General features: G+C 55.4%; 1 protein-coding gene across 4 annotated transcripts in view; it reads left to right on the top strand.

Moving 5' to 3' along the window:
* The first annotated feature begins 10,763 nt into the window (after window positions 1-10,763).
* LOC101794221 (cytosolic phospholipase A2 epsilon) overlaps window positions 10,764-15,076 on the top strand; it is a 38,244-nt gene continuing 33,931 nt past the window's right edge. Inside the window, exons 1-3 of one of the 4 annotated variants that reach the window (XM_038180436.2) lie at window positions 10,764-11,008; window positions 11,576-11,684; window positions 13,895-13,943. In XM_038180436.2, coding sequence (XP_038036364.1) covers window positions 13,941-13,943 — 3 coding nt within the window. In that variant the 5' untranslated portion in view covers window positions 10,764-11,008; window positions 11,576-11,684; window positions 13,895-13,940. Of the gene's footprint in view, window positions 11,009-11,575; window positions 11,706-13,894; window positions 13,944-15,076 lie in introns of those variants that run through there. The other 3 variants (XM_038180435.2, XM_038180437.2, XM_072038781.1) reach the window with 3 other exon arrangements.

Here is a 15,076-nt window from a genome sequence, read left to right as displayed (position 1 = left end):
AGTCCTGGTCCCCAGTCCTGGTCCCCAGTCCTGGTCCCCAGTCCTGGTCCCCAGTCCTGGTCCCCAGTCCTGGTCCCCAGTCCTGGTCCCCAGTCCTGGTCCCCAGTCCTGGTCCCCAGTCCTGGTCCCCAGTCCTGGTCCCCAGTCCTGGTCCCCAGTCCTGGTCCCCAGTCCTGGTCCCCAGTCCTGGTCCCCAGTCCTGGTCCCCAGTCCTGGTCCCCAGTCCTGGTCCCCAGTCCTGGTCCCCAGTCCTGGTCCCCAGTCCTGGTCCCCAGTCCTGGTCCCCAGTCCTGGTCCCCAGTCCTGGTCCCCAGTCCTGGTCCCCAGTCCTGGTCCCCAGTCCTGGTCCCCAGTCCTGGTCCCCAGTCCTGGTCCCCAGTCCTGGTCCCCAGTCCTGGTCCCCAGTCCTGGTCCCCAGTCCTGGTCCCCAGTCCTGGTCCCCAGTCCTGGTCCCCAGTCCTGGTCCCCAGTCCTGGTCCCCAGTCCTGGTCCCCAGTCCTGGTCCCCAGTCCTGGTCCCCAGTCCTGGTCCCCAGTCCTGGTCCCCAGTCCTGGTCCCCAGTCCTGGTCCCCAGTCCTGGTCCCCAGTCCTGGTCCCCAGTCCTGGTCCCCAGTCCTGGTCCCCAGTCCTGGTCCCCAGTCCTGGTCCCCAGTCCTGGTCCCCAGTCCTGGTCCCCAGTCCTGGTCCCCAGTCCTGGTCCCCAGTCCTGGTCCCCAGTCCTGGTCCCCAGTCCTGGTCCCCAGTCCTGGTCCCCAGTCCTGGTCCCCAGTCCTGGTCCCCAGTCCTGGTCCCCAGTCCTGGTCCCCAGTCCTGGTCCCCAGTCCTGGTCCCCAGTCCTGGTCCCCAGTCCTGGTCCCCAGTCCTGGTCCCCAGTCCTGGTCCCCAGTCCTGGTCCCCAGTCCTGGTCCCCAGTCCTGGTCCCCAGTCCTGGTCCCCAGTCCTGGTCCCCAGTCCTGGTCCCCAGTCCTGGTCCCCAGTCCTGGTCCCCAGTCCTGGTCCCCAGTCCTGGTCCCCAGTCCTGGTCCCCAGTCCTGGTCCCCAGTCCTGGTCCCCAGTCCTGGTCCCCAGTCCTGGTCCCCAGTCCTGGTCCCCAGTCCTGGTCCCCAGTCCTGGTCCCCAGTCCTGGTCCCCAGTCCTGGTCCCCAGTCCTGGTCCCCAGTCCTGGTCCCCAGTCCTGGTCCCCAGTCCTGGTCCCCAGTCCTGGTCCCCAGTCCTGGTCCCCAGTCCTGGTCCCCAGTCCTGGTCCCCAGTCCTGGTCCCCAGTCCTGGTCCCCAGTCCTGGTCCCCAGTCCTGGTCCCCAGTCCTGGTCCCCAGTCCTGGTCCCCAGTCCTGGTCCCCAGTCCTGGTCCCCAGTCCTGGTCCCCAGTCCTGGTCCCCAGTCCTGGTCCCCAGTCCTGGTCCCCAGTCCTGGTCCCCAGTCCTGGTCCCCAGTCCTGGTCCCCAGTCCTGGTCCCCAGTCCTGGTCCCCAGTCCTGGTCCCCAGTCCTGGTCCCCAGTCCTGGTCCCCAGTCCTGGTCCCCAGTCCTGGTCCCCAGTCCTGGTCCCCAGTCCTGGTCCCCAGTCCTGGTCCCCAGTCCTGGTCCCCAGTCCTGGTCCCCAGTCCTGGTCCCCAGTCCTGGTCCCCAGTCCTGGTCCCCAGTCCTGGTCCCCAGTCCTGGTCCCCAGTCCTGGTCCCCAGTCCTGGTCCCCAGTCCTGGTCCCCAGTCCTGGTCCCCAGTCCTGGTCCCCAGTCCTGGTCCCCAGTCCTGGTCCCCAGTCCTGGTCCCCAGTCCTGGTCCCCAGTCCTGGTCCCCAGTCCTGGTCCCCAGTCCTGGTCCCCAGTCCTGGTCCCCAGTCCTGGTCCCCAGTCCTGGTCCCCAGTCCTGGTCCCCAGTCCTGGTCCCCAGTCCTGGTCCCCAGTCCTGGTCCCCAGTCCTGGTCCCCAGTCCTGGTCCCCAGTCCTGGTCCCCAGTCCTGGTCCCCAGTCCTGGTCCCCAGTCCTGGTCCCCAGTCCTGGTCCCCAGTCCTGGTCCCCAGTCCTGGTCCCCAGTCCTGGTCCCCAGTCCTGGTCCCCAGTCCTGGTCCCCAGTCCTGGTCCCCAGTCCTGGTCCCCAGTCCTGGTCCCCAGTCCTGGTCCCCAGTCCTGGTCCCCAGTCCTGGTCCCCAGTCCTGGTCCCCAGTCCTGGTCCCCAGTCCTGGTCCCCAGTCCTGGTCCCCAGTCCTGGTCCCCAGTCCTGGTCCCCAGTCCTGGTCCCCAGTCCTGGTCCCCAGTCCTGGTCCCCAGTCCTGGTCCCCAGTCCTGGTCCCCAGTCCTGGTCCCCAGTCCTGGTCCCCAGTCCTGGTCCCCAGTCCTGGTCCCCAGTCCTGGTCCCCAGTCCTGGTCCCCAGTCCTGGTCCCCAGTCCTGGTCCCCAGTCCTGGTCCCCAGTCCTGGTCCCCAGTCCTGGTCCCCAGTCCTGGTCCCCAGTCCTGGTCCCCAGTCCTGGTCCCCAGTCCTGGTCCCCAGTCCTGGTCCCCAGTCCTGGTCCCCAGTCCTGGTCCCCAGTCCTGGTCCCCAGTCCTGGTCCCCAGTCCTGGTCCCCAGTCCTGGTCCCCAGTCCTGGTCCCCAGTCCTGGTCCCCAGTCCTGGTCCCCAGTCCTGGTCCCCAGTCCTGGTCCCCAGTCCTGGTCCCCAGTCCTGGTCCCCAGTCCTGGTCCCCAGTCCTGGTCCCCAGTCCTGGTCCCCAGTCCTGGTCCCCAGTCCTGGTCCCCAGTCCTGGTCCCCAGTCCTGGTCCCCAGTCCTGGTCCCCAGTCCTGGTCCCCAGTCCTGGTCCCCAGTCCTGGTCCCCAGTCCTGGTCCCCAGTCCTGGTCCCCAGTCCTGGTCCCCAGTCCTGGTCCCCAGTCCTGGTCCCCAGTCCTGGTCCCCAGTCCTGGTCCCCAGTCCTGGTCCCCAGTCCTGGTCCCCAGTCCTGGTCCCCAGTCCTGGTCCCCAGTCCTGGTCCCCAGTCCTGGTCCCCAGTCCTGGTCCCCAGTCCTGGTCCCCAGTCCTGGTCCCCAGTCCTGGTCCCCAGTCCTGGTCCCCAGTCCTGGTCCCCAGTCCTGGTCCCCAGTCCTGGTCCCCAGTCCTGGTCCCCAGTCCTGGTCCCCAGTCCTGGTCCCCAGTCCTGGTCCCCAGTCCTGGTCCCCAGTCCTGGTCCCCAGTCCTGGTCCCCAGTCCTGGTCCCCAGTCCTGGTCCCCAGTCCTGGTCCCCAGTCCTGGTCCCCAGTCCTGGTCCCCAGTCCTGGTCCCCAGTCCTGGTCCCCAGTCCTGGTCCCCAGTCCTGGTCCCCAGTCCTGGTCCCCAGTCCTGGTCCCCAGTCCTGGTCCCCAGTCCTGGTCCCCAGTCCTGGTCCCCAGTCCTGGTCCCCAGTCCTGGTCCCCAGTCCTGGTCCCCAGTCCTGGTCCCCAGTCCTGGTCCCCAGTCCTGGTCCCCAGTCCTGGTCCCCAGTCCTGGTCCCCAGTCCTGGTCCCCAGTCCTGGTCCCCAGTCCTGGTCCCCAGTCCTGGTCCCCAGTCCTGGTCCCCAGTCCTGGTCCCCAGTCCTGGTCCCCAGTCCTGGTCCCCAGTCCTGGTCCCCAGTCCTGGTCCCCAGTCCTGGTCCCCAGTCCTGGTCCCCAGTCCTGGTCCCCAGTCCTGGTCCCCAGTCCTGGTCCCCAGTCCTGGTCCCCAGTCCTGGTCCCCAGTCCTGGTCCCCAGTCCTGGTCCCCAGTCCTGGTCCCCAGTCCTGGTCCCCAGTCCTGGTCCCCAGTCCTGGTCCCCAGTCCTGGTCCCCAGTCCTGGTCCCCAGTCCTGGTCCCCAGTCCTGGTCCCCAGTCCTGGTCCCCAGTCCTGGTCCCCAGTCCTGGTCCCCAGTCCTGGTCCCCAGTCCTGGTCCCCAGTCCTGGTCCCCAGTCCTGGTCCCCAGTCCTGGTCCCCAGTCCTGGTCCCCAGTCCTGGTCCCCAGTCCTGGTCCCCAGTCCTGGTCCCCAGTCCTGGTCCCCAGTCCTGGTCCCCAGTCCTGGTCCCCAGTCCTGGTCCCCAGTCCTGGTCCCCAGTCCTGGTCCCCAGTCCTGGTCCCCAGTCCTGGTCCCCAGTCCTGGTCCCCAGTCCTGGTCCCCAGTCCTGGTCCCCAGTCCTGGTCCCCAGTCCTGGTCCCCAGTCCTGGTCCCCAGTCCTGGTCCCCAGTCCTGGTCCCCAGTCCTGGTCCCCAGTCCTGGTCCCCAGTCCTGGTCCCCAGTCCTGGTCCCCAGTCCTGGTCCCCAGTCCTGGTCCCCAGTCCTGGTCCCCAGTCCTGGTCCCCAGTCCTGGTCCCCAGTCCTGGTCCCCAGTCCTGGTCCCCAGTCCTGGTCCCCAGTCCTGGTCCCCAGTCCTGGTCCCCAGTCCTGGTCCCCAGTCCTGGTCCCCAGTCCTGGTCCCCAGTCCTGGTCCCCAGTCCTGGTCCCCAGTCCTGGTCCCCAGTCCTGGTCCCCAGTCCTGGTCCCCAGTCCTGGTCCCCAGTCCTGGTCCCCAGTCCTGGTCCCCAGTCCTGGTCCCCAGTCCTGGTCCCCAGTCCTGGTCCCCAGTCCTGGTCCCCAGTCCTGGTCCCCAGTCCTGGTCCCCAGTCCTGGTCCCCAGTCCTGGTCCCCAGTCCTGGTCCCCAGTCCTGGTCCCCAGTCCTGGTCCCCAGTCCTGGTCCCCAGTCCTGGTCCCCAGTCCTGGTCCCCAGTCCTGGTCCCCAGTCCTGGTCCCCAGTCCTGGTCCCCAGTCCTGGTCCCCAGTCCTGGTCCCCAGTCCTGGTCCCCAGTCCTGGTCCCCAGTCCTGGTCCCCAGTCCTGGTCCCCAGTCCTGGTCCCCAGTCCTGGTCCCCAGTCCTGGTCCCCAGTCCTGGTCCCCAGTCCTGGTCCCCAGTCCTGGTCCCCAGTCCTGGTCCCCAGTCCTGGTCCCCAGTCCTGGTCCCCAGTCCTGGTCCCCAGTCCTGGTCCCCAGTCCTGGTCCCCAGTCCTGGTCCCCAGTCCTGGTCCCCAGTCCTGGTCCCCAGTCCTGGTCCCCAGTCCTGGTCCCCAGTCCTGGTCCCCAGTCCTGGTCCCCAGTCCTGGTCCCCAGTCCTGGTCCCCAGTCCTGGTCCCCAGTCCTGGTCCCCAGTCCTGGTCCCCAGTCCTGGTCCCCAGTCCTGGTCCCCAGTCCTGGTCCCCAGTCCTGGTCCCCAGTCCTGGTCCCCAGTCCTGGTCCCCAGTCCTGGTCCCCAGTCCTGGTCCCCAGTCCTGGTCCCCAGTCCTGGTCCCCAGTCCTGGTCCCCAGTCCTGGTCCCCAGTCCTGGTCCCCAGTCCTGGTCCCCAGTCCTGGTCCCCAGTCCTGGTCCCCAGTCCTGGTCCCCAGTCCTGGTCCCCAGTCCTGGTCCCCAGTCCTGGTCCCCAGTCCTGGTCCCCAGTCCTGGTCCCCAGTCCTGGTCCCCAGTCCTGGTCCCCAGTCCTGGTCCCCAGTCCTGGTCCCCAGTCCTGGTCCCCAGTCCTGGTCCCCAGTCCTGGTCCCCAGTCCTGGTCCCCAGTCCTGGTCCCCAGTCCTGGTCCCCAGTCCTGGTCCCCAGTCCTGGTCCCCAGTCCTGGTCCCCAGTCCTGGTCCCCAGTCCTGGTCCCCAGTCCTGGTCCCCAGTCCTGGTCCCCAGTCCTGGTCCCCAGTCCTGGTCCCCAGTCCTGGTCCCCAGTCCTGGTCCCCAGTCCTGGTCCCCAGTCCTGGTCCCCAGTCCTGGTCCCCAGTCCTGGTCCCCAGTCCTGGTCCCCAGTCCTGGTCCCCAGTCCTGGTCCCCAGTCCTGGTCCCCAGTCCTGGTCCCCAGTCCTGGTCCCCAGTCCTGGTCCCCAGTCCTGGTCCCCAGTCCTGGTCCCCAGTCCTGGTCCCCAGTCCTGGTCCCCAGTCCTGGTCCCCAGTCCTGGTCCCCAGTCCTGGTCCCCAGTCCTGGTCCCCAGTCCTGGTCCCCAGTCCTGGTCCCCAGTCCTGGTCCCCAGTCCTGGTCCCCAGTCCTGGTCCCCAGTCCTGGTCCCCAGTCCTGGTCCCCAGTCCTGGTCCCCAGTCCTGGTCCCCAGTCCTGGTCCCCAGTCCTGGTCCCCAGTCCTGGTCCCCAGTCCTGGTCCCCAGTCCTGGTCCCCAGTCCTGGTCCCCAGTCCTGGTCCCCAGTCCTGGTCCCCAGTCCTGGTCCCCAGTCCTGGTCCCCAGTCCTGGTCCCCAGTCCTGGTCCCCAGTCCTGGTCCCCAGTCCTGGTCCCCAGTCCTGGTCCCCAGTCCTGGTCCCCAGTCCTGGTCCCCAGTCCTGGTCCCCAGTCCTGGTCCCCAGTCCTGGTCCCCAGTCCTGGTCCCCAGTCCTGGTCCCCAGTCCTGGTCCCCAGTCCTGGTCCCCAGTCCTGGTCCCCAGTCCTGGTCCCCAGTCCTGGTCCCCAGTCCTGGTCCCCAGTCCTGGTCCCCAGTCCTGGTCCCCAGTCCTGGTCCCCAGTCCTGGTCCCCAGTCCTGGTCCCCAGTCCTGGTCCCCAGTCCTGGTCCCCAGTCCTGGTCCCCAGTCCTGGTCCCCAGTCCTGGTCCCCAGTCCTGGTCCCCAGTCCTGGTCCCCAGTCCTGGTCCCCAGTCCTGGTCCCCAGTCCTGGTCCCCAGTCCTGGTCCCCAGTCCTGGTCCCCAGTCCTGGTCCCCAGTCCTGGTCCCCAGTCCTGGTCCCCAGTCCTGGTCCCCAGTCCTGGTCCCCAGTCCTGGTCCCCAGTCCTGGTCCCCAGTCCTGGTCCCCAGTCCTGGTCCCCAGTCCTGGTCCCCAGTCCTGGTCCCCAGTCCTGGTCCCCAGTCCTGGTCCCCAGTCCTGGTCCCCAGTCCTGGTCCCCAGTCCTGGTCCCCAGTCCTGGTCCCCAGTCCTGGTCCCCAGTCCTGGTCCCCAGTCCTGGTCCCCAGTCCTGGTCCCCAGTCCTGGTCCCCAGTCCTGGTCCCCAGTCCTGGTCCCCAGTCCTGGTCCCCAGTCCTGGTCCCCAGTCCTGGTCCCCAGTCCTGGTCCCCAGTCCTGGTCCCCAGTCCTGGTCCCCAGTCCTGGTCCCCAGTCCTGGTCCCCAGTCCTGGTCCCCAGTCCTGGTCCCCAGTCCTGGTCCCCAGTCCTGGTCCCCAGTCCTGGTCCCCAGTCCTGGTCCCCAGTCCTGGTCCCCAGTCCTGGTCCCCAGTCCTGGTCCCCAGTCCTGGTCCCCAGTCCTGGTCCCCAGTCCTGGTCCCCAGTCCTGGTCCCCAGTCCTGGTCCCCAGTCCTGGTCCCCAGTCCTGGTCCCCAGTCCTGGTCCCCAGTCCTGGTCCCCAGTCCTGGTCCCCAGTCCTGGTCCCCAGTCCTGGTCCCCAGTCCTGGTCCCCAGTCCTGGTCCCCAGTCCTGGTCCCCAGTCCTGGTCCCCAGTCCTGGTCCCCAGTCCTGGTCCCCAGTCCTGGTCCCCAGTCCTGGTCCCCAGTCCTGGTCCCCAGTCCTGGTCCCCAGTCCTGGTCCCCAGTCCTGGTCCCCAGTCCTGGTCCCCAGTCCTGGTCCCCAGTCCTGGTCCCCAGTCCTGGTCCCCAGTCCTGGTCCCCAGTCCTGGTCCCCAGTCCTGGTCCCCAGTCCTGGTCCCCAGTCCTGGTCCCCAGTCCTGGTCCCCAGTCCTGGTCCCCAGTCCTGGTCCCCAGTCCTGGTCCCCAGTCCTGGTCCCCAGTCCTGGTCCCCAGTCCTGGTCCCCAGTCCTGGTCCCCAGTCCTGGTCCCCAGTCCTGGTCCCCAGTCCTGGTCCCCAGTCCTGGTCCCCAGTCCTGGTCCCCAGTCCTGGTCCCCAGTCCTGGTCCCCAGTCCTGGTCCCCAGTCCTGGTCCCCAGTCCTGGTCCCCAGTCCTGGTCCCCAGTCCTGGTCCCCAGTCCTGGTCCCCAGTCCTGGTCCCCAGTCCTGGTCCCCTCCTCTTTTTACTCACAAGCTCTCCACCTGTCCATCACTCTCCTTCCAGCTGGAGCTGGGTATACTCTAATTGCTCCCTCACATAATGGCAACCCCACCACCTTGGTTCCCCAGCCTGTCTCTCCTAAAGAGGACGTAGCCCTCCATGACTTTGTTCCAGTCATGCGAGCTGTCCCACCATGTCTCAGTGATCGCAACGAGATCATGGCCCCGCGTCCGAACGCAGACCTTGAGCTCATCCTGTTTATTTCCCACACTCTGTGCACTGGTGTACACGCACTGTAGGGAAGCAGCAGGTACAGTTACCCCAGGGAGGTGCAAGAAGAAGATACTGGACAGGGAATTGGGAACGCTACCTTCTCTGAGGAGCCCTCAGACAATCTGATGGGAGAGCTCAGAAGTTTTTCCCTGTATTGTGACAGTAGTGTGAAATGTGTTCATCTGATTCGTGTCAATGTGGAACAGTGCTAGGGCCGCATGGTATGATGAATGTGACCTTCTGTCCTACAGACCCTTCTATAAGCACAAGTCTAAGAAAAACGGAGTGGTTAATGTACATAGTTCTTTTACCTTGCGAAGGAATGTTTTAGCAAATCATGTCAACAGAGAGCTTGAAAGGAAATGTATTTGTAGGCTTTTCCTTGAAGTCTCTGATATCTGCGGGGGGGTTCAGAATAGCTGATACTACGACTATTGCATGGGACACTACGCAAGTCTCTGGTATCTGGCCAGGAGACTAAGGAGACGGGGAAAGCTGAAGAACGACTAAAAGACAAAGCTTGCAGGGGACGCTGCACAAGTCTCTGACATACAGCCAAGCTGGACAAAGGAGAAGGACCAGAGGGAGGAAGACTATGAGCCTTCAGCATGAGAGACCCCCAGAGGGACCACCAGAGACTGTTACGCATGCTCCAGTAGGAGGGTTTGGATTCCGGAAACTAATTATAATAACCCTGTGGTTTTTTTTAGAAGTAGTATTGAGTATGTGTTAGCCTAGGAGCATAAAAATCAGCTGCTTGATGTAACTGGTGTGAGTCTGGGTGGAGCAGAGATTCCCAGCGCACCCAGAGCTGTTTGCTTACCTCTATTCCTTTAATAAATTGTAACCTTTGATTATAGTCCTGTTTTGAAGACTGAGCCATTTATAACAGTAGTGAGGACTTCCCCCAGCCCTTCTCTGTCACCTTTAGCTCCCCTCCCTTCCCCCATCAAACCTAGTTTAAAGCCCTGGTAATCAGCCCAGAGAGCTTGCTCCCCAGCACACTTGCGCCCCACTTGCCCAGTCCTGGTCCCCAGATTTTTGTGCCAGGAACATGATTCCACAGAGCTTTCAAGCCTTTCTGTAGCTTTAAAGATGCTGAAATGGTCCCTGGCTTAAGAAGAACTAGTTCCCCGCCTGGCACTACGAATCACTGCTTAGGGCTAAAAGCTGAGGCTCTTGTCTGTTACGTGAACAGCCAGGGAGACTCGGCCTCCCTTCTCTGTTGAGTTCGGTGCTGCCTAGCCTTAACATTTTCAGTACTCAGTAGCGTCCCCCAGGCTCTTGTATTTTGAGAGGGATTGCACTCCCCTTACATCATATGGGAATCCCAGTTTTCTGTCTCAAGGGTGAATGGTGTCAGGCACTTCTGAATCATTGCAGGTTGTTGTTGTTGTCCATTGCCATGTAAATTCAGGCCATGCAAGTACCTTCTACCGTTTCTTCTTCCCTTTCATTTGTTGTCTGGTTTCTACTAAATATTAACATATTTGGTGAAATGCCTTAAAACAACATTACTTTTTAATTAACAACTTTTTTTTTTTTTTTCTCTCTAGGTCTGCCAGTAGCTGACAGAGTAGAAAGGTGTGCCTCTCTCTCTTTTTTGTGTAGAGTTAGAGGCAAGCCTGATATCCAGCCAAGATGGACAAAGGAGAAGGACTAGGACAAAGCCTGGGAGGAAGACTATGAGCCTTCAGCACGAGAGACCCCCAGAGGGACCACCGGGGACTGATACGCATGTGCCAGTGGGAGGGTTCGGAATCCGGGAACTAATTATAATAACCCTGTCTTTTCTAGCAGTAGTAATGAACATGTATTAGCCTAGGAGCACAAAAAGCTGCCGCTTGATGTGCGTGTTGGAGGAGCCCAGACTCCCCGCGCACCCAGCGCTCTTTACTTGCCTTTTATTAACCCCATAAATAGATCTCATAAAGCTAAGTTGACTTGGAATTTATAACAGTATGATGAAAACTGTTGCACTCCAAGTTGGGAAGGGGAGAGGAAAATGCTCATGTATACGTGAGAATTGTACTCAAACAGCTGATTACACCTTTGCATACACCTTTTAAGGGAAATCTTTAAACCTGAGAAGCAACAGGCAGTTTTCTATGTTTCCTGATATGATAACATGATATATGATATTGGTATGATATCAAAGGATGATATCATACCTGTAGTCTGCTGCAGGCTGAAAAGTAGCCTGTGCCTCAGGCTACTTTTTATGCCTTTTTTTTATGCCTTTGCTTTTGTTACTACATCCCTGTAAGTCTTCAAAAGGGAAATGAAATTATCCTCCCCAGAAGAAACACCGTCCGGAAGACACTTGAGTTGTTAGGGCCTGAATTCTCACTGAAACCAAAGGCAGGGATCTTGCTGATCTGAAGAAAGAGGCTTTAATCTCTTACATGTCTTTTGTATTTAATTCATTAGGTCAACTCTAACCACTAAGCCCCTTATCAGGTTATTTCTATTAGCAATAAGGAGCAATTGAACCTTAAACATTGAAACCTAGGCTGATGAGCCTAGTTCCACAAGGTCTCATGACTCTACACATGTGAAGTGAAATCTGCCAGGTGGGGATCATTTGACCTTTACTATATAGGAAGCATGAGGAGTTATGGGAAGAATTGCTACTCCAGGGGAGTTTGAGATTCAGGTTACTTAGGGTGCTTTTCTGCTGTCCTGGTGGAATAGACTCAGTGTTCCTAAGTAGGCTGCTTTTTCTTTGTGCTTTTTACCATCTCTGTGAAGTAGTTTTGGACACTCTATGAGCTAGTAACATCAGCAGTGACTACTCAGAACAGGAAAAGCCTGGTGGTGCTACTTCTTCGTGAAGTTGTTCGGCAGTGAGTCAAATTCAGAAGCTGGCAGGTAGGTGTTCCTGGGTTAAAAATTTGATTTGGGTTGGGGAGCTTGAGGACTTCTTTCACCTTGTCTGTTTCCAGAGAACTTACATAAATGGATTCTCAGCTGGCCCCCAGTCCTGGTCCCCAGTCTGAAATAACATCATACTTTGTTATCTGTAAGCAAGTCCTGTGCAATAATTCAAATTCATTATCTGTTATCTCCTGCCAAGCTTTGCAATATGAGTCAAACCAAACATCTTTCTTCATAATAGCAAGCTATTGTTGGCAGCAACCTCTTTGACTCCTTTGCTATGTTCTAGGATGGTTGTGTCCAAGAGCTATTTTCTGTTTCTAAGTTGATGATAAATTTTTCTTTTTCAGCCCTGTAATCTTAACTAGAAAGCCAATTTTTTATCTTTGCTGGACCTTGGCTAGGATAATTTCAACATCTGTTGCACCATTAAGATGGCAATAATTTTCTGTGAGCAATTGCTTTCATAAGTTTAATTTTAAACAATAATGTTGTGGGATATAAAGAACTTTATCTATCTTTTAAGTATTTTAAACAGTTTTTCAATAATCCTTTTCACAGTTCCAGGAAGATGTAACAGAGGCAGTGAAATTTGTTCTGGCGTATTCCACTGACTGGTTGGTGCTGGTTGGAACACTTGGAATTAGGCCTTGAGCTTTACTCACCTAAGGTGTGGTGGTGATGCGTTGGTGTGAGTATTTGGCAATAGATCCAGAAAATTAGGATGGCTTAGAATGAGCTGTGGAAAGGGGGAATCCATTTTAAGAAATCTGGGCCTGCTAAGAAAGCCACTGAAAATATTAGAATGTCCAAATTGCTTATCTTAGCAGCTTGATATTTTGACTTGAGGGAAACTGAGGCAAATGCTGTTATTTGTGTTGGGGCCAGGCTCCAAAGATATAACATCATACATGAGGTTAACATGTTCCCTGGTATTACCAAATTCAGTGGACTTACCTTAGTGGTTTATGAGTTTTCTTCACAATGGGCTCATTTGACTTGTCTGAGGAAGCAAAAGCCTCTTTTTCTGTCCTGGTAAAACTGGTTTGTGTTGCAGTTCATATTGCAGCAATACCTCAGAGTCCTGCCTGTGATGTTATGCTGAAAGGCAGTGTAAAAGTACAGGGGAAGAGATGTTTGTTCAAGTGGCTTGCTAACTGCAAATCAAAATTAACAAAAGAGAGAACAAGTTCAGTTACTAGTGTGGGTATTTATTTTTTAAAAGGAGCTGAGGCCCAGTTGTGTATCAGCTGTATTTTTGAAGTGATTCAGCATTGGCAAAATTGTTTTGATCTGCATCCAGATAGATGAACAACAATTTATTTTTTGAAAACACTCATCTGTGACCTGTCACACAAGCTCTGCTAAATGTGATGGCATTCTCCTGGAAACAATTAGCTGTGAATATTTATAGTCTCTGTTGGGACTCAAATATCTCTCAGGCTGACTGTAGATGTAATTAACATCTTAATTAGCTGATGACGTGAGGTGACTTTGCGATATTCTGAGAATTGGTTCAGGTTCAGATGGGCTGTAGATCTCTCTGTAAAGGTTCTGGTCTATGTGTCTTGCCACACTTATGCTGAAGGAGCTATTGGCTAATTAGCTGATGCCTCACACATGTTATCCGACAAGATTAGGGAAAACCTTTTTTGAAGGGTTTCTGAAGTGTAGAATGAAGCTAGGAAGGCCAGATAACCTCACATTGTCCTGGAGAGAGAGATTCAGATCTACAGAGCATAAGAAAAGTTAGAGATGATGGTCGTGAGCTGCTGCTTTTTGAGACAGGGCTTGGATCTGAAGCTCTTCTGCAAAGAGCTGAAGCCAGGATTACTTATATTGGGAATGGCTGGGTCAATACTTTACTGATGATTTTTGTATAGTAAAACCACCCAGTTATTTCCTGTGAGTGAGTAGGAGTGAGATCTTTATCTCTGCAACACATATCAAGGGCATGCAGAATCATTTTTAATCAAGTTTCTCAATAGTGCTTTAAAGGTAGAAGTCCTCCTTCATATGTATCAGTCAGGTGAAGTAATTTCTCTTGTCAGTGACTGATTTTTCACCTTTAATTCTGAGCAATTGGAATTCAGATTTAGATCAAAGTTCTCTCCTGCTTACAAATGAGTGATAAATGAATTTTTTTAGACTTTCTTTTCTAAGTTGCACACATGGTCTCTCTAGACCGTTTGAAACATTTTAGCAATTTGTTTCAGCAGGTTTGTTTGGTTAAAATAAGATAGATATCAGTACTGAAAGATCTTTGATTTTGGAAAAAGTAAAACTTTAAAAACTTCTAGTTCAAAATAACTATGTTAGAAATTTTTATAAATGTGATTTAAAGAAAAATAGTTCCAGTTGAACAAATTATTTTTGTTACTGATATTTCTAAATTGATTTGTTTGTCTCAAAGATGATATCCTTTGCAAAATTCTGTATTCATTCAGCATCTCTCCAGCGTCATGTTTTCAGATTTAGTGCAGCTCTCTTGCTTCTGTAAAGGTACAACTCTGACTCTAGGTGTTTCAACTCAGACTTTAGTGTATGATGCTGAAAATCATAGTGACATCTGATTTCTATTTAGCTAACAGACAACCTCCACGTCTCTTTTATCATTCAACATCTCTGCAGATCTGTATGCAATGCACCATACAGGTCTTATGATTCCCACCTGACAGAAAAGGAAACAGTAGACACTGATGGAATGGTTTCTGTAGCCCTTGCTTCAAGGCTATTGTAGAGTTTTGAAGGATAGGTGTGTATAAATATGAAAATATAATGCTGATGCATTAATATGAAAGCTATTTTTTTTTACGCTGTGCAATTGCTTGAAGTTAGAAGATGAAAGGGCATCTATCCAAAGCTGATTTTTTTTTTCAGAGACTGAAATCTGAGGCCCTGGGGAAGGAGGTGGCACTGCTTATCCATGGTAAATCTTCTCGTGTGCAGAGATTATTGAGCTTAGCTCCATTGTGCAATTGGAATTTGACTTTGGACTGTTTTCTGTCTTGTTTGCTTGGCAAGATGAGGTCTGTGTAGGTTTTGCAGCCTACATATATGTGTTTAAAAAAAAAAGACTAAAAGGCTGAAGCCAGAGAAGATCACAATCTGTAGACCTGACACTGTATTTATTTGTGAATTTGCATTATTTGTGAATTCTGAATGTTTCTTTTCTAATGTAACATCTAGCTGTCATTTTGTAACACCTTCAGCATGTTTTAAGATAGCTAACTACCTTTCTTGTTTCATTTAAATACCAGTTTAGGTGTTTAAACACTATTTAAGGTGATTAAATGATGACCAGATCCCATTGTCATCAAAGAGGTGGTACAATTGTACTTCTCTCTTGCAGCAATATGAAATCCCCCATTAGTCATACATTTCTGTAGTCCTGGATTATCAGAAGGTGACAAACTAATATATGAGGTAATCATAGCATGCTGTTTGCAGCTGTTATTGCTACCCACAACTTATTGCACTTAAGTTATTCAAATAACTGTATATATGCTGGAGAAGCTGGTGCTTGCCATAAGGCATTCTGATTAATTTTGCCTCAGATCAAAAAGGCATTTTTATTTACTCCACTTTGTCTAAATTAAGACAAATACAAAAGTGTGTGCATGTAGATGTGCACTACAAAGCAGATGAAGACAAAAGGAAAATTATAACTTCCTTTTTACTTAATGTAATATTGCTCGGAGCTTTAAAGATTGCTTTGTGTTTTCTTGTCAGTAATATGGTCTCCGTAGTCTTAAAGATTAAAAAAAGAGTGCAAGTAGCATATATATGAAGAACACTATTGGTTTTATATTAATCACTCTGGAAATGTCAAAAAAATCTGTACTGTTCCAATATATGGCTTCTTAGACTTTGAGTAATTCCACACATTAACTGCATGCTTGATGTTTGTCTTTGAAAGTCTCCTTAAGTTGTGGAGGAATTCAAGAAAAATGCAAAACAAACAAAAAACTACAAGATACTTAAACCTTGAAGTAGAAAACTTTTTTGAAATCATAATCCTAGGGGCAGATTTGTAGTTCCCTAAATCAACACTGGAACAAA

Source organism: Anas platyrhynchos, chromosome 5 (assembly GCF_047663525.1).
Source record: "Anas platyrhynchos isolate ZD024472 breed Pekin duck chromosome 5, IASCAAS_PekinDuck_T2T, whole genome shotgun sequence".
In the NCBI taxonomy this organism is placed as follows: Eukaryota; Metazoa; Chordata; class Aves; order Anseriformes; family Anatidae; genus Anas; species Anas platyrhynchos.
The sequence above is the reverse complement of the archived record's forward strand: the minus strand, read 5'-3'. Positions and strand labels throughout refer to the sequence as shown.